This window comes from Pleurodeles waltl, chromosome 3_1 (assembly GCF_031143425.1).
Source record: "Pleurodeles waltl isolate 20211129_DDA chromosome 3_1, aPleWal1.hap1.20221129, whole genome shotgun sequence".
NCBI classification, from domain to species: Eukaryota; Metazoa; Chordata; class Amphibia; order Caudata; family Salamandridae; genus Pleurodeles; species Pleurodeles waltl.
Window position 1 is genome coordinate 433436442 of NC_090440.1, and position 26597 is coordinate 433463038.

At 48.7% G+C, this 26597-nt stretch overlaps 1 protein-coding gene across 2 annotated transcripts in view; it reads left to right on the forward strand.

Moving 5' to 3' along the window:
* The window catches only part of TICRR (TOPBP1 interacting checkpoint and replication regulator), a 472392-nt gene that overhangs the window by 76847 nt on the left and 368948 nt on the right, over positions 1-26597 (forward strand). For both annotated transcript variants that reach the window (XM_069222701.1, XM_069222703.1), the window contains exon 6: positions 6291-6430. In XM_069222701.1, the coding sequence (XP_069078802.1) occupies positions 6291-6430 (140 nt within the window). The remainder of the gene's footprint in view (positions 1-6290; positions 6431-26597) is intronic.

Genomic DNA, 26597 nt, shown 5'->3' on the forward strand with positions numbered 1-26597 from the left:
TCTGTTGAGGTATGCTGGGCCTGTGTCGTGGAGGGCCTTGTGTGCGTGGATGAGGAGTTTAAAGGTGATCCTCTTTGATACTGGTAGCCAGTGAAGGTCTCTGAGGTGGGGGGGGAAATGTGATTGCGGCGTGGGATGTCCATAATGAGGCGGGCGGATGCGTTCTGGATTCTTTGCAGCTTTGTTAGGAGTTTGGTTGTTATTCCTGCATATAGGGCGTTTCCGTAGTCCAATCGGCTCTGCTTACCAGGCCGTGGGTGACGGTTTTCCTGGTTTCGACAGCAATCCACTTGAAGATTTTGCGGAGCATGCGGAGAGTGTTGCAGCAGGAAGAGGAGATGGCATTGACCTGCTTAGTCATGCTGAGTGTGGAGTCCAAGATGAAGCCTAGGTTGCGTGCATGGGTGGTGGGTGAGGGCACGGTTCCTAGTGAGGTGGGCCACCAGGAGTCATTCCAAGTTGAGGGGTTGGTGCCAAAGATGAGGATTTTGTGTCTTGTCTGTGTTTAACTTGAGGTGGCTTGATCCCATCCATCCAGCTGGCTATGGCGTGAAGTCTGTTGTGGAGGTTGTTCTTTGTAGTTCAGGGGTGTGGAATTTATTAAAATATCTACTTGTCCAGGGGACAGGTTGCTTCTCAAATCCACTTGTCCTGTAAAAAGATCTACTTGTCCCTTTGGTGCCATGTAGTGTGGCGCCAAATTATGGCAGCAATCTCATTATGTAAGAGCTCTGATATTAGCCTTTCTGATTGTCAGGGCTACTCCCACAGTAGGGCTTGAATAATTGCAGTTTCAATCCCTACTGTAGCAATTTCCTTATTTTGCCACCTTTCTGCAGATCTGCATACTGGGGCTGGAGGAAGCAGTAAGCAATAGTTCCAGGGCTGGAATGGCTTTGAGTCTGCAAACCTACTAACCTGCATGTTTTAAAGATTTTCACCAACTTCTCTCTAATATTTTCCCATAATAAGAAAGGTTGGACATTTACTCCTGACAATGGCAGAATTAGAACTTCTTCCAGGGTTGGGAAGAAAGTGGCAGGAGGGAAAATAAACTTGCAACTGCTCAATAGATTTTCACATGAGCAAATCTACACATGTGTATTTACACATGCTAAAATACAGTTCACAAATATTTTATAGGGGTACGACATATACCATGGGTGCACTTTTGTGACTTTCTTTAAGAATTTGGGGCCACTTGTAGGTAGGTTCAGATTTGCGACTCGCAATTTGCGAGTCGCAAATCCGAGTGTAGGAAAGCAGGTTTTTTTTTTGTAATGCAGCCCGTTTTCCTTAAAGGAAAACGAGATGCATTACAAAAACGAAAAATTAAACGTTTTCATTTCATTTTTTCAGAGCAGGCAGTGGTCCGCAGTGGCATTCACAATGGGGGAGGGGTCCCATGGGGACCCCTTCCCTTTTGCGAAAGTGTTAGCACCCATTTGAAATGGGTGCAAACTGCGATTGGTTTGCGCCCGCGTTCGCAAAACAATCCTACATTGCACTGCGAGTCACAATTAGGAAGGGAACACCCCTTCCTAATTGCGAGTCGCAAACCCGTTTTGCGATTCGGTAACCAGGCCTTTGTTATGCCACTGGTGGCAACGTGTGCTTTTCGAGTTCAAAAACGTTTTTTTTTTTTTTTTTGCCAGTGTTTGTTACAATGTTGAGGGCCTGGTAGCTCCCACAACAATAAAGTGTTACAAAAGCCATATATAAACAAGACACGCATTGATGAAACTAAAAGACTTATAAAAAATATGTCAGATCAGTTGGCTTTGTCAGTGTTTGTTTATTTTCATGCTTCCCATAATCGTGTTGAAAATGGTTACACTGATTTTCCACTACAAAATATTTTTGGGAAATACTAGCATGCATCAAAACATTTTACTAAATGACACTTCATTTGCATCTAATCAGAGAGCATTCTGGGAGCATTATACTTAGCCTCATAGCCTAAACTTTTCAAACCTGTGTATACACATTTTTTTTTTGTACTGGAACCAACGTCAGTAGTGAAGTGTGACCTTAAAACATTTATTTACAGCACTCACCCTAATAATGAAGGCTTTCAAATAATGAACCATAAATACAAGTTTGAACAGCATTATCTTTTGGAAACACATTACCTCAACTGCAGACAGTTCCACTTTCTGTAAACAGGCAGCCAAAAGGTTTGTGCTGCAGAGGGTTGGGCCTACTTGTCCCAAGGACAAAGTAAACATAAAAACTTGTTGCCCTTGACCCCAAACAAGATGTCCCGGGCGTCGGGCGATAGGAATTCCACATCCCTGTAGTTGTAGGGTCTTTCGTGAGGGAGAGGATGAGCTGAGTGTCGTCTGCGAAGGAAACCATGTTGATGTGGTGGGTTCGTGCAATGTTGGCGAGGGGGACCATGTAACCGTTGAAGAGAGTGGGGCTGAGCGAAGATCCTTGGGGAACGCCACAGATGATTCTGGAGGCTTCTGACAGGAACGGTGGGAGGCGGACTCTCTGGGTTCTGTCTGAGAGAAATGACGAGATCCAGTCGAGTGCCTTGTCGCGGATTCCAGTCTTGTGGAGGCGTGTGCGAAGAGTGTGATGACATACTGTGTCGAAAGCTGCGGAGAGGTCCAGGAGGATGAGTGCTGCTGTTTCTCCTTTGTCGAGCATGGTCCTAATGTAGTCTGTGGCAGCAATGAGTGCAGTCTAGGTGCTGTGGTTTCTGGGGAATCCGGATTGGGAGGTGTTGAGTACCTTGCAGTCTTCCAGGAACCGGGATAGTTGGCTGTTTAAGTTTTTTTCGATGACCTTGGCTGGAAAGGGGAGGAGGGAGATCGGCCGGTAGTTCTTGGGGTCATCTGGGTCTGCCTTTAGTTTCTTCAGCAGCGCGTTGATTTCTGCGTGCTTCCATCTTTCTGGGAAGGTGGCTGACTCGAAGGAGCTGTTGATGGTTTTGCAGAGGTGGGGGGCGATGATGATGTTTGCCTTATTGAAGATATGGTGTGGGCAGGGGTCCGATGGTGATCTGGAGTGTATGGAGGCCATGGTGGTGGCGGTGTCCTCTATGTTGATGGGGGTCCAGGTGTGGAGGAGGTGGGTGTTGCTTGGAGTGTTGGGTTCTTGGGTGTTTTTAGTCAGCTGGTGGGACTGGGGTTTGAAGCTATTGTGGATTTCTTCTATCTTTCGACGGAAGTGGGTTGCCAGTGAGTTGCAGAACTCCTGTGATGGCGGGGGTTCGTTGGAGCAGGTCCTGGGGGTGGACAGCTCATTGATGATGCCGAAGAGCTCTTTACTGTTGTGAGCGTTGGCGTCGATGCGGTTTTTGAAGTGGATCCTTTTGGTGGTGCGGATCAGTTGGTGATGTTTGCATAGGGCATCCTTGAAAGTCGGTAGGGTCAAGGTGCCAGGTTTTTTCCATTCTGCGACATAGCCGTTTGAATTCCTGTAGTTCTGGGGTGAACCAGCTGGCCTTGATTTTGTGGGAGGTGTTTTTTTTTTTTTTTGGAGCGGTGCAAGGATGTTGGGCGCAATCTTCTATCCAGCGATGCAGGTTGTTGGTGGTTGTGTTGGGGTCCGGGGTCCCAGGGGGTGGGGCCCGGGTGAGAGTGGAGATCAGTTGATCCATTGATATTTTGCTCCAATTGCATCGGGGGGGTTGTGTGTGTGGTGGTGGTGAGTGACTGGTTTCTGGTAGGAGAAGTGGATGCAGCGGTGGTCTCCTCAGCTGAGTTCAGCCCCTAGGAGGCTGCAACCTCGTCTCCAGTGGCAGGCTGGCAGAAACTGGTCAGAGACCACACCAGAGGCTGGTAAGGTGTCTGGGGGCACCTTTAAGGTGCCCCTTGGGTGCATGCACTGGCAAATCTAACACTGGCATCAGTGTGGGTTCACCAAGGAGAGAGAGATGCATCATACTGGACTGCGGAGGCACGGCTGCACTCATCCTCCTCGACCTCTTTGCTGCATTTGACAAAGTCTCCCACTCCAACCTCTGCAACAGACACGCTGGCATCCGAGATAAAGCACTGGATTGGATCAGGTCCTTCCTCACCGGAAGAACACATGGCATCCGACTACCGCCGTTCACATCAGTACCCAAAGACCCATGCTGTGGAGTGTCCAAAGGATCTTTATTCAGCCCAACGCTTTTCAACATCTACATGGCCCCGCTTGCCAAGATCATCCAACACAGCTAAACATAGTATCCTCCGCTGACAACACCCAACTGATCCGCTCCCTGTCCGAGGACTGTGCAAAGGCCAAGAGAAAATTCCACAACGGGATGAGAGCAGTCGCCGCCTGGATGGAGGCCAGCTGCCTCAAGCTCGGCTCAGACAAGACCGAGATCCTCGTAATTGGCTCCACCCCCTTCTGCCTGGAGCAATTCCTGGTGGCCCACCGCTCAAGGCAACGCCCCCGCGGACCACACATGCAACCTAGGGATCATTCCTGGACTCCTCTCGCTATGACCCAACAAGTCAACGCCGTCTCTTTGTGATGCTTTCACACCCTCAGACTCCTGCGGAAGATTTTCAAGTGGATTCCCTCCGACATGAGAAAGACAGTCACCCACGCACTCCTAACCAACAAACTGGACTATGGCAACGCACTCTATGCCGGCATCACCAAGAAACTTCAATCAAGACTACAAAGAGTCAAGAATGCAGCAGCCAGACTCATCTTGGACATCCCCTGACACAGCTGCTTCTCCTCCCACCTCAGACACCTACACTGGCTCCCAGTCAACAAGCACATCACATACAAACTCCTGATCCACACCTACAAGGCACTGCACAACATAGGACCGGCATACCTCAACCACCACCTCACCTTCTATGTACCCAACAGACGTCTCTGCTCCTCCCAGTTCGCCATTGCAGCCGTCCCCAAGATCCGAAAAAGCACAGCAGGAGAAAGATCCTTCTCCTACCTGACAGCCCAGACATGGAACACGCTACCTCTCAAGCAAATCGCATCAGTGAAGCAGTTCAGGAAGGACCTCAAGACCTGGGTCTCCGACTGAGCAGCACACCCACAAACAGCGCCTTAAGACCCTATGGGTGATTAGCCGTGCTCTACAAATCTATGATTGATTGAGCTTACCAGAGAGCACCAGGTGGACAATCAACTCTTCATTGGGTTCGCTGGATCAGAGAAAGGGAAAACTGTGCAGAAACAGACCATTTCCTGATGGATTTTATTCTACATTAAGAGCAGCTACGCATTGGCCATGAAGCAGCCCCACAAGGGCTTGCAGGGTCTACCCACCAGAGCCAAGGCTGCGACCACTGTGTTAACTCGCGTGGTACCTGTCCTGGACATGTCCAAGCAGCAGGCGGAAATTTCTGCACACGTTTACCAAGCACTACATCCTTGGCAGTCATGTTTTGCCAGTTTGGTCCTTCATGACTTCCTGGTCTAATTTTGTGGACATACCCAAGCAAAACCCACTCGGAGGTGGGTATCTATTCTGAGGTAAGGAGTCTGCAGTTAGAAGTCTCTATCAGATAAACAATTTACTTACCTCCAATAACGCTTTATGTGGTGGAGACTGTCTAGCCGCAAGTTCTTTGCTGACCCTTCCATCTTCCCCACTGAATGCGCTTTTTTAACTAGTATGACTGTTATAGGCCCTTTATGTCTGCGCACTGGTATGTCCGCATTCTGTTGTGGCTCCTTGCTTTTACTGCAAAAATGCCATGAAAAGTAACTGATGTTAGCGTTGTAGGGTGCTTCCTGTTAGGCACTATGCACATCACATCCGTCGTGGGTGGCATCGGCAAATAGCTGATTGAAAATCTCATACCGGCATGCAGAGGTACTGCTCAGACACCTGGGGAATATTCTGAGGTAAGGAATCTGCTGCTAGATAGTCTCACCCAGATAAGGCATTACTGAAGGTAAGTAAATTGTTCTTCTTGTTTGAGATCATGGTAGCAGCCCTTATTTAGAAGGGATATACATGGGTATTTTCCTGATAGTCAAGCACAAGTCTTGCAACCAAAACCTAAATACTGGAAACACCTCCAGTAGGCTACGAATATTGTCTAGTTCAAAACAGTGTTATTTAGAAAACACAGTTGAAGAATGTCATAGCTTCACATCACTGAACAGAGGGCTTTGGGTCAATCATCCCGGGGGGTGTAAGACCAGCCACATATTTTCAGGCCTCTTCAAATGTTTGATTACCTTTAACAAGCTTTGGGTTCTAGACAAAACACTCAGATCAGTAGCCATTAGTGTATTCATTGCCTTTGAACAATTAATTTGCCACACAATCAGTGACTAAATGTAGTGTATTTTCATAGGTTACTTGATGCTGTTCATGTTAATGAAAAGGATGAGTGCTACAGGTTTGATTTGGACATGGCAAATAATTTATCGGAGTTTTATCAGAAACATGCCAATGAAGATTCAAGTTCTGCTGGACAGGTGGAAAACAAAAGACGTAAGTATAATGGACCTACTTTGTTCTTCAGTTATTTTATAGAAGGCCTGTGCTAGGCACCAGTAGCTCATTTTACTAGGGCTTCAGTGACCCAAGCTCATAACTTGGTAAAATTTCTTTAGTATTGTGTTCCTTGAATGATCAAGCACAAGATCACTTTGCTTGCTCACAAATTCACTCTGTAGCAGTATTTTTCCACAAGCTCTCTTGACGATAGTATGCTGTCATTAACTCATACCACTCAATCACAAGCTTATTCACTGACAGTGCGGATTCACCTACAGGCTTGCTTCTTGGCAGTGCTGCTTCCCTAACTCATAACACAATGAAGCTCGTTTGCAGATAGCACTCACTCTACAGGATAACTTGCTGACCGTGTATATATCAACTTGCGGACATGTGCAAATCACTCCCTACAAGCTCACACATTGATCATTGACAGTGCTTTTCTACAAGCTTGTGTGCCAAGAGTACTGAAAAGTAGATTAGGTGACTGTACGCATTACCTTTCTCATACTATTCATTTATGCACAAGCTCACCTGCTGTCAGTACACACCTAATCATAAGCTTACTATGTCAACAATACACTGCCAGAACTGACAGTGCTCACCTCTTTTCTAACTCATACTGATCACTCATCCACAAGCACACATGTTAACATTACTCCGTCCTGAACTGAAGGTCAGTACTCACTCCCTCTCCCACTCAAGTCACTTATTCACATACAAGCTCACTATCAGTGCTGTCAAGCTCAATTAATGGCACTCACTCCTTCGTTAACTCATACTGCTGATCACAGACCCACAAGCATGCGTGCTCACAGTACTCAGTCTAAGTAGCCATATACCATTTACTCCCCAAAAACTCTAACGCTAACTACTAACAAGCTCACTTGTAGACAGTACTCATTCCCTGTAGTACTTGCAGTACTTCTCTCTTGTTAACTCATACAACTAGTTCACTAATAAGCTCACAAGTCATTCTTATTAACACATGTCTTGTGCTTGTTCCAAGTAGTTCACTCGTTCACAGTACTCTTTGCCCCCTTAACTCTTATTTCTCAGTGATGGGAGGCAAAACTACCAAGTTGAGGTACCTTTTGTTGGTGCATAGTGAAGTAGCTGGAGCAGAAATGCAGACCTAGCGAGTGCACATCTGTGTGAGGTGGAATGGCTTATTTTATCCTATTTCAGACTAGAATTCATGGAAATTGAGAGCATCAAGGTTAAGTTTTTATTTTTATTTTTAAAATCTACTTTATTAATTAGATTTATTTGTGTGAATGAAGATACAGGTATTCCTCATGGACTCTTTGATTGGACTCCCCTGTTTTGGGGGGAAAAAAGCAGACTGGGCTCTTGAGCGGTTCAAGGAGAGAAGGACCCTGGCATGCTCTCTGGGCTTATCTGCCCCACTTTGCCGTTCCTTTTGTGATTTCAGCAGAGGTACCCTATACCGTCAGCTAGTTATATCTCAGCACAACGCCTAGCCAATTTGCAGCAATGATGCCCACTGCACCTGTGTTCAAGGTCTAGTGGCCATCCAGTTCACAGCCCCATTCCCTCCTTCAGCTCCACCTGCCAAGCTCCTTAGTGGAGCATAGCCACCTGGTAGGAGGTAGGATCTGGCAATTCTTACGGGGGTGGCAGGCCATTCCATCAGAGATGTGGATCCTGCATATAGTGTGGAAGGGCTACGCCCTACCTTTCCATTCTGCACCACCGCCACCCCAGCAACTGACTGAGGGCCATCTTTATGTTTTGCAACAGGAAGTTTAAGTCCTTGTGTCTAAAGGGACTATTGAGATGGTGTCTATGCCACAAGTAAGACCTAGTTGCTATTCCAGCTACTTTCTAATGCCAAAGAAGGATGGGAGCCTTTCTCAGATTCTAGATATGCCCGACCAGGACTGCCGTCTGTAGTGAAAGAATTCAAGATGCTCACACGACTCCTGGTCTTTTCTGCCATTGACCAAAGAGACTAGATGGTGGCATTGAACCTGCAGGATGCCTATTTCCATATACTCATCCTTGAGGCCCACTGGCACTACCTGTAGTTCCTGTTGGAACAAGAGCATTTTCAGTTTGCTGTCTTCTCTTTTGGTCTTACCATTGCCCATCATGTGTTCAGGAAAGTGATGGTGGTGTTGGCAGCACCTCTTCGGAGGTCAGGTGTGGCAGTTTTCCCCTACCGTGCCGACTGACTGTTATAGGTGGGCTTGCCCTAGACAGTCGTCAGCAACCTCCAGACTATGGCATCCTTTCTGTCATCTTTGGGGTTCACTATCAACATGCCGATTTCGCATCTGGTTCCCTTTCATCGGAGCAGGACACAGTTCAGTTTCATGCCTTTCCCTCAGAAGAGTCGTGGACATTCAGGCTATGATCCTTATTTTTCAGCTGTGGTCTTGGATTTCAGTGATGTAGACTCTGAGGCTGCTGAGACTGATAGCCTCCTGCATCCTGCTATTCATGCACACCAGCTGGCGTATGAGGGCTTTGCTGTGTGATCTGACCTTTCTGACAACATTCAGATTGTGAAGGAGACTGCAAAAGGTCTGCAGTGGTGTTTACTGGACCACGGTTAGTTCAGCTGCCCCTCTCCCTTTCTCATCCAGAGCTCACAGCAGAGACTGATGCATCACTTCAGGGTTGGGGTGGCCATCTGGCAGAAGTGAAGATCAGTGGCCTCTGGGCTCCGGTGGAGTCATGGCTCCATATCGACCTTCTGGAGATGAGGGTCTGTTGCGTAAACTCGGTGTGTTGGCTTATTTTTCCAAGGTTGACTTTCTCTCCCTTGTATGCCTGAACTTCTCTTGGTGCATCAGTGCTATAATCTAAAAGCCTAGGTTTGAGGAAATGAGGTGTATTATATGGTGTGGTTGTGAGACCTCAACATGTAATACACTACCGTCCCACTAGGACCAGTTGTGTTTTGTTTGTTAAACCTTAGCCTCAGCTGTGGGTAGCTGTGGCTTCGAGCAGTCCAGCTTCAATAAAGAAACAAGTGTCAAGCATTTAAAAAGCATTAGAGCAACTGAAAAAAGAATCCAACACTTAAACACTCCGACACCAATTTATAAAATTAGATTATATTTTTATAAATCTATGGACAACAAAACAAAAAAGGTCCACTGGAGGTTTCCGGAAATATTGATCTTACAAGGAAGAATAAATCAATACTTTTTACTTAACCACAAACAAGCATTGGCAAGTTCAACAAATCTGACACATTTTTTTGGGAGGAAAACTTTGGAAGAGTGGAATGCAATTACTAAGTTAACTTGGGTGACCAACTCCAGCAGGGAGCCAGTAAAGGGGACCAGCTAGGGCCAAAGAAACAGTTACCTCAACAAGGAAAATAGTCTTCTTCCCAGTTCCAGGGGTCTCTTGCCTTTGACTTCTATGTAGTGGTCCTGGTACAAGGGATACTGAATGCTGAAGATGCGCAAAGATGCAGGAGATGCCCTGCTTCTAGCAGGGGTGTAGGAAGCTGGCTCTGTATATACTGTATCAAAATGGGATATGGTGTGGTATCCAGGGGTTCCCCAAGAGGCTTGACAGAGGCAATAATAGATAATACTAATGCTCTATTTGTGGTAGTGTGGTCGAGCATTTAGGCTTATTAGAAGGTAGTGTTAAGCATTTATTGTACACACACAAGCAATGGTAAGTACATTAAATGAAAGGTGCTTTACACAGTAATACTTAGAACTTTGAATGGAATCAACAATGTACACAGTTTTCTTTAAAATGGACACTGCAATTTTCAACAGTTCCTGGGGGAGGTAAGTAAAGTACAGTTTCAGAGATAAGTTATCAACTTACAGGTTTAGTCTCATGGGCATAGGTAGCCCACTGTTGGGGCTTCGAGATAACCCCAAATACCCAGCACCAGCAACACAGGGCTGGTTAGGTGCAGAGGTCAAACAAGAGCCAAAATCGCATGGGTGCCTATGGAGACAGGGGGTACTCCGGTTCCAGTCTGCTTGCAGGTAAGTACCCGCGTTGTCGAGGGCAGACCAGGGGGGTTTGAAGGAGCACTGGGGGGCCCCATGCAGGCACAGGGACCACACCCTCAGCGGCACAAGGGCGGCCGGGTGAAGTGTGTGAACAGGGCACGGTTTCTCAATAGAACTCAATGGAGGGACCTGGGGGTCACTTAGGTGCTGCAGGCAGGGCACAGGGGGGCTTCTCAGGCAAGCCACCGACTGAGCAAAGATGAGGGCCTTCTGCTGGTCGTTACTGCACCGGTTGTGTTTTCTCCCCACTAGTACACACAAGCTGCAAGACAGTGTGCATGTACTTAGGATGGGGTCCCTGAGGGTGGCACAATACATGCTGTAGCCCTTAGGGACGTCCCTGGCCACAGGGCCCTTGGTACCAGGGGTACCTTTTACAAGGGACTTAGCTGTGTGCTAGGGCTTTGCCAATTGTGGAACAAAGCTTCAGTTTTAGGGAAAGAACAATGGTGATGGGGCTTGATTAGTAGGGTCCCAGCGCACTTCCAATCAAAGCTGGCATCAACACTAGGCAAAAAGTGGGGGGTGACCATGCCAACAGTGGCATTTTCCTACAAGGGGTCTTCCTGGGGCCACTCCTTGGCACATCGTCATGGTTGGGCAAGTTTAACCACAAGGGTCGACATACCTCAAAGCCCTCTTTTGTCAAACAAAAGTCCAGTCACCACTCTAATGCTGGTCACCGGGAACAACAAACTCTATTTCCTTCTTTTGGTGATGACTTTCCATCTGAGCAATTAACCTGCACTCACGCATCTCGTCCACGGTCAGCAGGATAGGGTGCAACATTGGGTCTCTGTCTCCCGGGCTACACTGAGATGAGGAGCGATGATCTGGCCTACTAACTCACCCAGGCAGGCTTCCTCAGCTTTTGTGGCCATGTGCTATGAATAGAAAGTTGGGCAGCTGACTCTTGGAGATTCTGCTTCTGGCTGGGCTTGGGGGATGACTTCTCCATGAGCAGGACACTGAACTCACAATCCTTTCCTTTCCTAGCCCAAGGAGCAGCAGGTACAGAACAACTTTGGTGCAGCCTCTTCTTTGCTGTTTCCAGGACCTGCATGGTAGCCCTCCTTTGGTCCTCTTCCACTGTCAAATGAGATCTGAGTTCCGAGTGCCAGTGGTGCCTTTTTCATGTCCAGATAATGCCCTCAGGGGAGACCTCTTTCACTAGCCAATGGGCTACTTGGTTCCCTCTCGCCTGATGACAAGTTCCTGTGAAGTGTGGCATCAAGCATCAAGCATCAAGCTATCCCAGAGTGCTCTATTCTACCCACTTCCAAGACCCGTCTCTTGGTTTATGGAGCTTGGTAGCCCGCTCTGGAGTTATGGCTTCCTGTGGCTTACACGTTCATGGAAAAAAAATGGTTTGCCTACTGTTTTCTCTCTGACAGTCTGTTAACCTAAACAACATAGCAACCCCTCCCCTGAGTGTGCACCACTTACCCATCAAATGTGGCTTCCCCTTTGAAGCTTGCCTTTTGGGCCAACACACACTGTGGCTGCCTGACAAAAGGAAGTGACATCTCCACCAGTGTCTGGTAGGCCTTTATTGTTACCTTTCCTGGGAGTCATTCACTTGTCTGCCCAAGAGGACAGTCTTTATGTGAAGATAGACACTGGAAACCTTGGGCAACCAAAGTGGCAGCTTACTAAAGTTGCACTTTGTCAATCAGTAACATTAAATCTGATTTTTCATTAATAGGATATAATGCACTGATTCTTTTGATACCTTGAAGTACACACCTCAGTAGTCCCAATCAGCAAACATTGTACTTGCCACGGAAGCTTCCAGCCTTTCTCACAGTGACAAGGACAAAGGCAAGTTTTTACATGCCTAGATAGACATCATGTGTAAGAAAGTGCCTCCTTGGCATGGTTATCCCCTAACTTTTTGCCTTTGCTGATGCTAAGTTTTGATTGAAAGTGTGCTGGGACCCTGCTAACCAGGCTCCAGCACCAGTGTTCTTTTGCTAAACTGTACCTTTGTCTCCACAATTGGCACAGCCCTGGCACTCAGATAAGTCCCTTGTAACTGGTACCCCTGGTACCACGGGCCCTGATGCCAGGGAAGGCCTCTAAGGGCTGCAGCATGTCTTATGCCACCCTGGGGACCCCTCACTCAGCACATGCACACTGCTTTACAGCGTGTGTGTGCTGGTGGGGAGAAAATGGCTCTTCCCCTCAGAGTGCCAGGCCAACCTTTCTCTGCCTGTGGCATAGGTAAGTCACCCCTCTAGCAGGCCCTACAGCCCTAAGGCACTGTACCACAGGTGAGGGCATATGTGCATGGGCCCTATGCCCCTACAGTGTCTAAGCAAAACCTTAGACATTGTAAGTGCAGGGTAGCCATAAGAGTATATGGTCTGGGAGTTTGTCAAACACGAACTTCACAGTTCCATAATGGCTATACTGAAATCTGGAAAGTTTGGTATCAAACTTCTCAGCACAATAAATGCACACTGATGCCAGTGTGCAATTTATTGTAACATGCGCCCAGAGGGCATCTTAGAGATGCCCCCTGAATACCAATCCGACTTCCAGTGTAGGCTGACCAGTTCCTGCCACAAACCAGACAAGTTGCTGGCCACATGGGGGGGGGAGTGCCTTTGTCACTCTGTGGCCAGGAACAAAGCCTGCACTGATTGGAGGTGCTTCACACCTCCACCTGCAGCAACTGTAACACCTGGCGGTGAGCCTCAAAGGCTCACCCCCTTTGTTATAGCGCCCCAGGACATCCCAGCTAGTGGAGATGCCTGTCCCTCTGGCCACTACCCCCACTTTTGGCTGCAAGGCTGGAGGAGATAATGAGAAAAACAAGGAGGTGTCACCCACCAGTCAGGACAGCCCCTAAGGTGTCCTGAGCTGAGGTGACCCCTGCCTTTAGAAATTCTCCATCTTAGTTTTGGAGGATTCCCCCAGTAGAATTAGGGATGTGCTCCCCTCCCCACAGGGTGGAGGCACAAAGAGGGTGTAGCCACCCTCCAGGACATTAGCCATTGGATACTGCCCTCCCAGACCTAAACACACCCCTAAATTTAGTATTTAGGGGCGTCCCAGAACCCAGGAAAGGAGATTCCTGCAACCTGAACTAAGAAGGACTGCTGACCTGTAAACCTGCAGAGAAAACGGAAGACGACAACTGCTTTGTCCCCAGCTCTACCGTCCTGTCTCCTGACTCGAAAAACTGCAACAGCGATGCATCCAACAGGGACCAGCAACCTCTGAAGCCTCAGAGGACTGCCCTGAACCTAAGGACCAAGAAAGTCCAGTGAGCAGCGGCTCTGCTCAAGAAACAGCAACAATCTTGCAACTTTTCTGCAACTTTTAACCCCTTCGCTGCCAGGCCTTTTCCCCCTCCTGTGCCAGGCCTTTTTTTGCCTATTTGGGGCAGTTCGCTCTTAGGCCCTCATAACTTTTTGTTCACATAAGCTAACCAAGCCAAATTTGCGTCCTTTTTTTCCAACATCCTAGGGATTCTAGAGGTACCCAGACTTTGTGGGTTCCCTTGAAGGAGGCCAAGAAATTGGCCAAAATACTGTGAAAATTTCGTTTTTTTAAAAAAAAAATGGAAAAAGTGGCTGCAGAAGAAGGCTTGTGGATTTCCCCCTGAAAATGGCATCAACAAAGGGTTTGTAGTGCTAAACTCAGCAGCTTCCTAGCTTTCAGGAACAGGCAGACTTGAATCAGAAAACCCAATTTTTCAACACAATTTTGGCATTTTACTGGGGCATACCCCATTTTTGCAATTTTTTGTGCTTTCAGCCTCCTTCCAGTCAGTGACAGGAATGGGCATGAAACCAATGCTGGATCCCAGAAACCTAACCATTTCTGAAAAGTAGACAACATTCTGAATTCAGCAAGGGGTCATTTGTGTAGATCCTACAAGGGTTTCCTACAGAAAATAACAGCTGAAAAAGAAAAACATTGAAATTGAGGTGAAAAAAACATCAATTTTTCTCTACGTTTTACTCTGTAACTTTTCCCTGCAATGTCAGATTATGGAAAGCAATATACCGTTATGTCTGCTGGACTCCTCTGGTTGCGGGGATATATAGGGCTTGTAGGTTCATCAAGAACCCGAGGAACCCAGAGCCAATAAATGAGCTGCACCCTGCAGTGCGTTTTCATTCTATACCGGGTATACAGCAATTCATTTGCTGAAATATAAAGAGTAAAAAATTGCTATCAAGAAAACCTTTGCATTTCCAAAAAGGGCACAAGATAAGGTGCTGAGGAGCAGTGGTTATTTGCACATCTCTGAATTCCGGGGTGACCATACAAGCATGTGAATTATAGGGAATTTCTCAAATAGATGTCTTTTTTACACACTCTCCTATATTTGGAAGGAAAAAATGTAGAGAAAGACAAGGGGCAATAGCACTTGTTTTGCTAATCTATGTTCCCCCAAGTCTCCCGATAAAAATGATACCTCACTTGCGTGGGTAGGCCTAGCGCCGGCGACAGGAAACACCCCAGAGCGCAACGTGGACACATCCTAAATTTTGGAAAAAAACAGAGGTGTTTTTTGCGAAGTGCCTACCTGTAGATTTTGGCCTCTAGCTCAGCCGGCACCTAGGGAAACCTACCAAACCTGTGCATTTCTGAAAACTAGAGACCTAGGGGAATCTAAGGAGGGGTGACTTGCGGGGCTCGGACCAGGTTCTGTTACCCAGAATCCTTTGCAAACCTCAAAATTTGGCTAAAAAAACACATGTCCCTCACATTTCTGTGGCAGAAAGTTCTGGAATCTGAGAGGAGCTACAAATTTCCTTCCACCCAGCGTTCCCCCAAGTCTCCCGATAAAAATGATACCTCACTTGCGTGGGTAGGCCTAGCGCCCACGAAAGGAAAGGGCCCAAAACACAACGTGGACACATCACTTTTTTTTATAAAAAGCAGTGCCTACCTGTGGATTTTGGCCTGTAGCTCAGCCGACACCTGAGGAAACCTAGCAAACCAGTGCATTTTTGAAAACTAGAAACCCAGGGGAATCCAAGATGGGGTGACTTGCGGGGCTCTGACCAGGTTATGTTACCCAGAATCCTTTGCAAACATCAAAATTTGGCCCAAAAAACACTTTTTCCTCTCATTTCGGTGACAGAAAGTTCTGGAATCTGAGAGGAGCCACAAATTTCCTTCCACCCAGCGTTCCCCTAAGTCTCTCGATAAAAATGGTACGTCACTTCTGTGGGTAGGCCTAGCGCCCACAAAAGGAAATGGCCCAAAACACAACGTGGACACAACATATTTTTTCACAGAAAACAGAGGTGTTTTTTGCAAGGTGCCTACCTGTGGTGTTTGGCCTGTAGCTCAGCCGGCCCCAGGGGGGGGGGCAGAAATGCCCTAAAATAAATTTGCCCCCCCAACCCCCACCCTCCCCCGCCGGGAGCGACCCTTGCCTACGGGGTAGCTCCCCCTGCGTGACATTGGCACCAAAGAAAAAATCCCCGGTGCCTAGTGGTTTCTGCCCCCTTGGGGGCAGATTGACCTAAACTCTGCCAATCTGCCCCAGGGGGGGCAGAAATGGCCTAAAATAAATTTCTCTCCCCCCAACCTCCACCCCCCCGGGAGCGACCCTTGCCTACGGGGTCGCTCCCCCTGCGTGACATTGGCACCAAAAAACAAATCCCCGGTGCCTAGTGGTTTCTGCCCCCTTGGGGGCAGATTGACCTAAAATCGGCCAATCTGCCCCCAGGGGGGCAGAAATGGTCTAAATACAATTTGTCCCCCAGGGGAGCGACCCTTGCCTGATGGGTCGCTCCCCATCTCTAAAAAAAAAAAAAAAGAAACAACAAAAAAAAAAAACCACAAAAAAAAAATTTGCCCTGGCGCCTAGAGGTTTCTTCCCCCCCGGGGGCAGAAATGGCCTAAAATAAATTGCCCTCCCCCCCAGGGAGCGACCCTTGCCTAAGGGGTCGCTCCCTTTGCGTGAAATTCACGCAAAGAAAAAACTCCCTGGTGTCTAGTGGTTTCTACCCCCCTTGGGGGCAGATTGGCCTCATCAAAATAGGCCAATCTGCCCCCAAGGGGGGCAGAAATGGCCAAAATATAATTTTCCCCCAAGGGGAGCGACCCTTGCCTAAGGGGTCGCTCCCCACCAAAAAAAATAAAAATGAAAAAAATAAAAATAAATGGTCCCTGGTGCCTAGAGGTTTCTGCCCCCCCTGGGGGCAGATCGGCCTAATAAGGCCGATCTGCCCCCAGGGGGGGGCAGAAAAGGCCTTTTAAAAAAAATGCCCCCCCTGGGAGCGACCCTTGCCCAAGGGGTCGCTCCCTTTTGTCAATTTCAATAAAAAAAAAAAAAAATCCCTGGTGTCTAGTGGGGTTTCAAAAGCCGGATTGCAAGCAATCCGGCTTTTGAAACCCTCGGAGGGACTTCAAAGGGAAGGAAATACTTTTCCTTCCCTTTGAAGCCCCTCCGGGCCTCCCATCGATTGAAAGAGAAATGCTTTTGCATTTCTTTTTCAATCGCGCTGGAAGCAGAGCTTCCAGCGCGACGAGGGAGGCCCCTGTGACACATCAGCGCGCGCGCGCTGACGTCACAGGGGGGGGGGGGGGGGCGGGGGTGGAAGGGGGAAGGTCTTCCCCTTCCATCCCTGACTTGGGGGGGGGGGAGGGGGGTGCACGGGGGGCGCGCTAGCAAGTTCCCCTGTGCCATGGACGAGATGATCTCGTCCAAGGCACAGGGGAACTGTAGTTTTGGACGAGATCATCTCGTCCAAGGCACAGAAGCGGTTAAAGACTTCACGTTTCCCGCTGGCCCGAGAAGCTTCCCCCCCCCCCCCGCCCCCCCCCCCCCCCCCCCCTGCCCCCCGTGCCTGCCTGCACTGCTAGAGTGACCCTCTGGTCCCTCCATCAAATCTTATCTAAAACCCGACGCCTTCTTTGCACACTGCACCCAGCCGCCCCTGTGCCGCAGAGGGTGTGTTTTGTGTGCCTACTTGTGTCCCCCACAGTGCTCTACAAAACCCCCCTGGTCTGCCCCCGAGGACGCTCGTACTTACCTGCTGGCAGACTGGAACCAGGGCACCCCTGTTCTCCTTCGGCACCTATGTGTTTTGGGCACCTCTTTGACCTCTGCAGCTGAACGGCCCTGAGCTGCTGGTGTGGTAACTTTGGGGTTGCCTTGAACCCCCAACGGTGGGCTGCCTATGCCCAGGAACTGAGACTTGTAAATGTTTTACTTAGCTCACAATCTAACCATTACTTACCTCCCCCAGGAGCTGTAGTTTTTGCACTGTCCACTTTTAAAACAGCTTATTGCTTATCTTTGAGTGGGTGTTCCTCATTTATTGCCTGTGTGTGTACAACAAATGCTTAACACTACCCTCTGATAAGCCTACTGCTCGACCACACTACCACAACAATAGAGCATTAGAATTATCTAATTTTGCCTCTATCTTACCTCTAAGGGGAACCCTTGGACTCTGTGCACACTCTTTCTTACTTTCAAATAGTATATACAGAGCCAACTTCCTACATCCTGGCACTAAGTGGTGGGGAGCAGAGGGGAGAGCCAGTTGTCAAACTGGTTTTCCAGGGGCCCCAATGGAAGCCACACCTCTGAGTTGGACTAGGGAGCTCTGCACTCCAAGAGACTGGTTCTGCCATGTTGAAAGTGGGCAGAATAGAGACTTTCTGATAGATACAACTACCTGTGGATTCCTCACCTAATGATTCCTCACCTAATGAATACTCCCATGGCGCCAGCATTCGACGGAAATCTTCTTCCTAGTCTCTGCACGTCGACGAGGACGTCACTCTAGCCCACGCGACGCCGTCTGACGTCATACAGGCAATAAGAGGTCCTCGACGACGTGCCAACGTCAGTTCCCTTTTTTCCGTGCATTCGAAACGGTTATCTTCGAGGGAGCAACTGTTACTTTCGTGGTTACAGTGTATTTTTTGCTGCGTAGTCCTTCGCTGCAGTAATAATGTTGCAGAGAAAGTCGGGTTTTAAGCCTTGTCGTGAGTGTGGGGGCAAGATGTCAGTTACGGATCCTCACTCCGACTGCCTTTGGTGTTTGAGCTCCGACCACGACGTCTCGACTTGCGATTCATGCCAGCACATGAATCCAAAGGCCCTCAAGGAACGTGAGGCGAAGTTGTTTATGGCGAAGTCGAAGAAAGAAAAACATCATAAGAAGTCTTCTTCGCCAAGGCATCGGCGTCATCGAGACTCCCGGCGCCGTAGAGAATCACGGTGCCGTTCAAGCAAGGAGACTCGTTCCAGGTCTTCGGATCGGCGCCGGAGGACTTGGGAGGTCAGTCCCACGGTCACGCCACATCCATCGACGCCGTTGCCCTCTCCGGCGTCACCGACTTCACCTGGACAGGCGTCGGTGATTGAGGTGGTGCAGCCTCTGGTGTTGTCTCTGGCGTCGCAGACGTCGAGGCCGGCGTCGGGGTCGCCTTTGATACAGGCACCCCAGTATCCGGCTTTTCCCACCCCTGGAGCAGATAGTACCGCATTCCTAAATGCGATGTATACCATCTTCCAACAGATGGCTCCAGGGGGTGTTCCGGCTGGCCCTTTGGCCTTTTCATTGGGTGATCCTGCGCCTCTACGGCCGGCACCCTTTATGCCCTTTCTCCCTTTTGGGAACGTGGGCTCGGCGCCGGGGTCGGCGCTGGTGGCCGCTCCGGTGGCTTCAGAGGGATTGGCCCCGGAGACTTCCATCCCGTCGACGTCGGGATTTCGCCCTGCGACTCCGGTGGGTCCATCCGCTCCGAGTGCTCTTTCATCGGCGCCGAAGTTACCTGTGGCACCGGATGCGGCGTCGGTGGCTTCTGAAGATCAGCGCCGATCTTCGGCTTCGGCGGAGGCATTGTCGACTCCGCGTATCGAGCACAGGCTTCATTCGAGGAGACGTGCTCTCCGTTTATTAGAGGAGCAGGAGTACCAACGAGTCCTGGAAGAAGGAGAACTAGAGGACTCGGTGATTGACTGCATGGTCTAGAGACAGCCAGTGGGCTGGACACTTCCCCTGAGTGGGATCTTTTGTCTCCAGTGGAATACACGGAGGAGGCTGCTTCCTTTCACGCAGTGGTACGGAAGGCGGCTAGTTTTCTGGACCTGCCTTTGCCGGTGGCAGAGACAAAACAGAACCTTCTGACAGAGGTGCTTCATCCGGCCTCAGCTGCGGCAGAGCCTCTACTGCCGTTTAATGACGCTTTGCTGGATCCGGTGCTAGAGGTGTGGAAGAGACCAGTATCTTCCCCAGCGGTTCATAGAGCCGTAGCCAGGAGGTATCGAGCTGCACCAACTGACCCTGGCTTTCTTTCTAGGCACCCTACACCGGAGAGCTTGGTGGTGCAGGCCTCCTGTTCATCCAAATCAGCGCCTGGTTCTTTCCCGACGGTGCCTGGGGACAGGGACAACTTGTATCCTGGGGAGATATATTCATGCTCTTATGGATGACATTTCCTCATCATTTACGGAGCTTCCCCAGGGTCTTTTGGATATTGTCTCAGATGCCCAGGCTGCCGCGACCCAGATTATTCAATCTGGGCTGGACACGACCGACTCGGTGGCCAGAGCAATGGGCACGACTGTGGTGGCAAGGAGACAGGCCTGGCTCCGTAATTCGGGGTTTTCTGCGGATGTGCAGTCAACCCTATTGGATCTCCCTTTTGATGGGGACAAGCTGTTTGGCGCCAAGGCAGATTCGGCCTTGGAACGTTTTAAGGAGAGCAGGGCCACAGCCAAATCGTTAGGACTCCAAGCTCCTTCTTCCTCTGCCTCTTCCAGGATTTTCAGGAGGTTTCGGGGATTTGGGCGTGGCTCTTCCTCCTCTTCCTTTCGGGGGAGATTCCAGCAACCTGCCTCTTCCCATCCCTATAGATCTTTTAGAGGGAGAGGGAGGGCCCGCACCAGAGGAGCCTCTCAGCAGCACTCTGCCTCTTCCTCGTCCTCTGGAGGGGTGCAGCAGGGAAAGCAGCCTTAGGCTTCCACCATTTCCCACTCACTCCTCTCCTGTTGGGGGAAGATTACAGCATTTTCTCCGCAAGTGGAAGACTATTACAACGGACACTTGGGTTCTCAGTATTGTGGGAAAAGGCTACACCCTTCCCTTTCGGGAGTTCCCTCCCCTCATCCCGCCCCGCCCATCTTATTGTTCAGAAGAACACCTCCTGTTGCTAGAACAGGAGGTACAAGTCCTCCTTTCAAAGGGCGCGGTAGAGTTGGTCCCAGAGCAGGAAAGGGGTCGAGGTTGTTACTCAAGGTATTTCCTGATTCCCAAGAAGGATGGTCGGTTGAGACCAATCCTGGACCTGAGGATCTTGAATTGGTTCCTCAAACAGGAAAAGTTCAAGATGCTGACCCTAGCTCAGGTGCTTTTGGCGTTGAACAAGGAAGATTGGATGGTGTCTGTCGACTTGCAGGATGCTTACTTTCATATCCCGATACTCAAGTCACACAGGAAGTATCTCCGGTTTATGGTGGGATCGCAGCGCTATCAGTTTGCGGTCCTTCCGTTTGGTCTTACTTCAGCACCTCGAGTCTTCACGAAGGTGATGTCGGTGGTTGCGGCAGAGCTCAGAAGGAAGGGGATAGCAGTATTCCCTTACTTGGACGACTGGTTGATCCAAGCCAAGTCTCCGGAGCTTGTGTCGCATCATCTGCAGTCAACGACTCAGTTGCTGTTCGACCTGGGTTTTTCGGTGAACGAGCCCAAATCTCACCTGGAGCCCTCTCAGCGCCTCCTGTTCATAGGGGCAGTACTGGATACAACATTGGGTCGAGCCTTTCCTCCGCCTCAGCGGATTCAAGATATTCAGGAATTGGTTCCAATGTTTCGAAATGGAGCGGTAGTTCCAGTGCTCAAGGTCCTTCGTCTGCTCGGTCTGTTTGCCTCCTGCATTCTGTTGGTCACGCATGCTCGCTGGCACATGAGGGCTCTTCAGTGGTGCCTCCGAAGGCAGTGGTCTCAACACAAAGGGGATCTAGAAGGTGCTGTCAAGATCTCCAGAGATGCTGCGGTGGACTTGAAGTGGTGGATTGCGAGCAACAATCTTTCACAAGGAAAGCCGTTCGAACAGTCGCCACCAGTGGCCACGGTCATAACGGATGCTTCCACTCTAGGGTGGGGAGCTCATCTGGGGGATCTGGAGATCAAAGGCCTTTGGTCTCCAGAGGAACAGATGTTTCATATCAATCTGTTGGAGTTACGGGCTGTACGTCTGGCTCTCAAGGCCTTCCTCCCTTCCCTTCGTGGTCAGTCGGTACAGGTCCTAACGGACAATACTACCACGATGTGGTACATAAACAAACAGGGAGGAGTAGGGTCGTACCTTCTCTGCAAAGAAGCTCTTCGATTATGGTCCTGGGCAAAGGACCATCAGATTTGCTTGGTAGCAAATCATCTGGCCGGGGTCTTGAATGTACGTGCGGACAGTCTGTCGCCAATTCTCGGCAGACCACGAGTGGCGTCTCCATCCAGATCAAGTCCGTTTAATCTTCCAAAGGTGGGGGTTTCCTCGGGTAGATCTGTTTGCCACTCTGGAGAACGCGCATTGCCCGTTATTCTGCAGCCTCCAGTATCCGATGCAGGGAGCGTTAGGGGACGCGTTTCAAATAACCTGGTGCGGCCAGTTGCTTTACGCGTTTCCTCCCATACCCTTGATTCCTCGAGTATTGAGGAAGATTCGCCAAGACCGGGCTCTAGTAATCTTAATAGCTCCGGATTGGCCAAGGAGGGTGTGGTACTCCGACCTTCTCCAACTCTCAATGTGCCCTCCGCTCCGTCTCCCTATCAGGGCAGACCTCCTCTCGCAGTCGCAGGGGCAGGTTTTACACCCCAACCTCCAGAGTCTGCACCTACATGCCTGGAGATTGAACGGGGCAACCTGAGTTCCTTCTCTCTCCCGCCTGATGTAGTGGATGTTATATTAGCGGCCAGGCGACACTCCACTAAATCTATTTACGCTAATAGGTGGTCTAAATTTGTGGCGTGGTGTGGAGAGAGGCAGATTAATCCCTTACAAGCTCATCTATCGGATGTTTTGTCTTTTGCTCTGTATCTAGCGCAGAAAGGCTATGCAGTGGCTACCATTAAGGGTTATTTATCGGCCTTGTCAGCCTTCATATGTCTTCCAGACCAACCATTGTTATTTAAATCCCCTATTGTTGTCAGATTCTTGAAAGGTCTTCTAAATAAATATCCTCCAAAACCATTCGTTATGCCGCAATGGGATTTGTCCTTGGTCTTGACTTTCCTTATGGGGTCCCCTTTTGAACCTATGCATTCTTGCCCCTTAAGGTATTTGGTTATAAAAACAGTCTTCCTGGTTGCTATAACATCTGCAAGGAGAGTGAGTGAGTTGCAGGCCTTATCGGTAAAGCCCCCTTATACAACTTTTTATGGGGATAAGGTGGTGTTGAGGACCAAGGCTGCTTTCCTCCCGAAGGTTGTTTCACCTTTCCATTTGGCACAGACAATTACTTTGTCCACGTTCTATCCTCCGCCTCATCCTTCTAAAGAGGAAGAAAGACTGCACCGGCTGGACCCAAAGAGAGCGTTAAGCTTCTTTATTGATAGAACGAAGGATTTCAGGCTGGAGGATCAGCTGTTCATTGGATACGTGGGCAAGAGGAGAGGAAAGGCAGTCCACAAGAGAACACTATCCAGGTGGGTTGTTCTTTGCATTAAAATCTGTTACTCTTTGGCAAAGAAGGATCCTCCTGAGGGCATTAGAGCTCATTCCACCAGAGCTAAGTCGGCCACTTCGGCCTTGGCCAGAGGTGTTCCTGTGGTCGACATCTGCAAGGCCGCAACTTGGTCTGTTTGGATTCTGAGGTTAGAAGGGACGGCCATTTTGCACGGTCAGTGCTGCAGGATTTCTTTTGTTTGACCATTTAGGCACCCGCCACCGGGCGTGGTACTGCTTTGGGACTCTATTCATTAGGTGAGGAATCCACAGGTAGTTGTATCCATCAGAAGAACGAGTTACTTACCTTCGGTAACGACTTTTCTGGTGGATACATTAGCTACCTGTGGATTCCTCATGGTCCCACCCGCCTCCCCGTTGCCTTTCTGGTCTTACCAAGTAATCCTTGAGTGCGCTCCTCTTGGTCTTCAAGGTTGCAGTAGATGTTGTATATATGGATATTTGTGTATATTTATCTATATATATATATATATATATATATATATATATATATATGTATATATATATATGTATATATCTTTGTGTATATACATGATTTGCATATATTTGTTGTTTAAAAAAAAAAAAGAGAGGTATATTAAATTTACAGCTATTCTTTGTAATGTTGTGTATTTTACAATGTTATGGTATTTTACCTTGCTCTTTCATTGCATTGGGTTGTTGTTCTCATGCACGTAAAAAATTGTTGGTACTGACGTCGGCACATCGTCGAGGACCTCTTATTGCCTGTATGACGTCAGACGGCGTCGCGTGGGCTAGAGTGACGTCCTCGTCGACGTGCAGAGACTAGGTAGAAGATTTCCGTCGAATGCTGGCGCCATGGGAGTATTCATTAGGTGAGGAATCATTAGGTGAGGAATCCACAGGTAGCTAATGTATCCACCAGAAAAGTCGTTACTGAAGGTAAGTAACTCGTTCTTTCAGTAGTTTGACGACACATTTCACAAAAAGTAGTCATCAGGAAGAATGGAATCTAGCAGCCCATTAGCCAATGACCTCAACGTCCCCTGAGGGTGTGTTCTGGGCATACAAAAGGCACCTCTGCCACCAAGATCTCAGACTGGAGAAGAGAACCGAAAAAAGGATGGCCCTGCTGTACCAAGGACCCAGTGAAGAGAGGCTGCACCGACAGATTGTGCCTGCTGCACCTGGTGGCTCGTAAAGGCGTGGGACTGTGTCTGATGTGTCCTCCTTATGGAAAAGTGGACTCCTGAGCCCAGCCAAAGCAAAGGATTCCAAGAGTCAGTTAGCTAACCTATTCGTAGCACAGGGCCACAAAAGCTGAAGAAAACTGCTAGGTTGAATCGGTAGCCTAGATTCCTGAATCGGCTCTTCTCGCCACCAGGTAGCCTAAGGGACACGTTGCTCAAACGTTGCCCCCAAGTCCGTTAGTCCCGGTAGAGTCATTGAAGTACAGCCAGGTCACCTAGAAGGAAAATTACGTCAAAAAAAAAAAACCAACAAAAAAAACCGATGAAAGCGTTGTACCAGGCACTGGTAGCCAAGTGGCACTTGAACTCCTCTCCAGCTCAAGAGGACTTGTGGCCTTGATTGCCTCACAAAGCCAGTGTACCAACAAGTAGCCCCATGAAGCCCCCCAAAAACTACAGAGCATCTTCAGCATCCTTGAGCATCTTAAGCAAACAGTAGCACATGCATCAGGACCACTCTATAGAAGTCAATGGGAAGTAGTCACTGACACTCGAACTGGAATGGAATGGAGACTGCTTCTTTTGTCTTGGGAACTGTTTCTGTGGACCTTGATGGTCCTCCTGACCGGTTCCCTGCTGGAGTTGGTTGCCTAAAATATCTTTAACCGCAATTACATTTACCCATGTTCTTCTGCAAAGAAGGTTCCTAAGTGTCAATTTTGGTGAATTTGCCATTGCTTGTTGACAGGTTGAGTAAAAAGCTTTGATTTACAATGCCTTGTAAATTCTGTATCTCTGGAAACCTCAGGTGAATCTTTTTCGTTTTGGAGTCAAATGTATATATATATCTACTCTAGTTCTTAAAAATTGGTGTTTGATTTCTTGAGTGCCTCGTGTATTCTTTCTTCAAATGTTTTGGTACTGTTTAAATGCTTTACACTTGTTCCTTTACGTAAGCCTGGTAAGCCTGACTGCTCAGAGCCACAGCTACCCAGGGTTAAGCTAAAGGTTTAACAAGAAAAACCCACTAGTCTTAGAGGTTGATAAGTATACATGGTAAGGTCTCAACCACACTATATAATTCACCCTATTACTTCTAAGCAATACAGTAGGAGATGGTTCTCTTTTACACAGCATTGGCTTTTTTTGCTGTAGAGAACCCCATAAAGTGCTGAGCATCCACTCTGTGTTCTTTGGTGCGATCTCTGTAAAACCTCTGCTCTTTTGTGGTTCAAGTGATAGGGTCTTTCCTCTTCTTTTTAAAGGGGTGAGGCACAGTATAGAACGCCAGAAGGGTGATGTTTAGACCAAGGGGGATCGGTGTCATACCTTCAGGCAAGGAAGATGCCCCTTCCCCAAAACCAGTTCTGGTAAGAAGGTGGTGTATGGCGGGATGTCACAGAGCTTGATGGTTGTGAATAGGTGCATCTGCTGAGTACTTCATCAAGCCACAAATCAGCCCCAACGACAGGCGTATAGAGTTTTTGTTGCAGAATGCCTGGCTGCCAAGATGGCATCAACCACCTCTGGAGAAATGTCAAAGGCATTTCAAAATGGCCCTGCTCAATTTCCACACATGATGGTGGAGATTGCAAAAGCCCAGGTGCAGAACCCTGCCCTGCTGCTGCAAAAGCAAATCTGCCTAGAGTGGCAGCCTGATCGGAGGACAGATGCTCATGTCCAGGTGTTGTGGAGCCATACTGTCCGTGCCAAGTCTAGGGGGCCAGTAGGGTGACTTGGGCCCCAGTCGATTCTAATCATCTTGCTGGTAGGAGTGGTTTCAGCAGAAATGCATACAGGAATGCCAAGTTCCACTTGAGACTGAACTCTTCTCTGAGAGAGGAATGGCTTGAAAACTCCAATGCGCAGAAGTGCTGACACTGCACATTGAAGAAAATGGTGAACACACTGATCCAAAGTAATCCCCAATCACGGGAAAGACCTTGCACCAACTCCAGGTGTAAAAGACAGGCGCAGAGGGCTGAGCTTGTCCACCCTGGCATTTAATGGAATCAGCCTTGTGGTTCACCACCAGGAAGATTCCCTGGTGGTCCAGCCATTTTCAGAGGCACAAGGGCTCCTGGAACAGGGTCCATGACCCCACCACTCTGTCTGTTGCAATTTCACATGGCAGTGGTGTTGCCCTTGAGCACCTGTAACAGCCTCTCTGATAGACAGAAGGAAGACTCTCAGCGCCATGCAGATAGCCTTTTGTGCAGATCCAATGGCCTGACTCCATTTTGTACAAAAGAGGAATCCATTTTGTCCTGGCCCTACTTGAAAAATCATGACCTTTCACGTCCTAAAATCTAAAATATG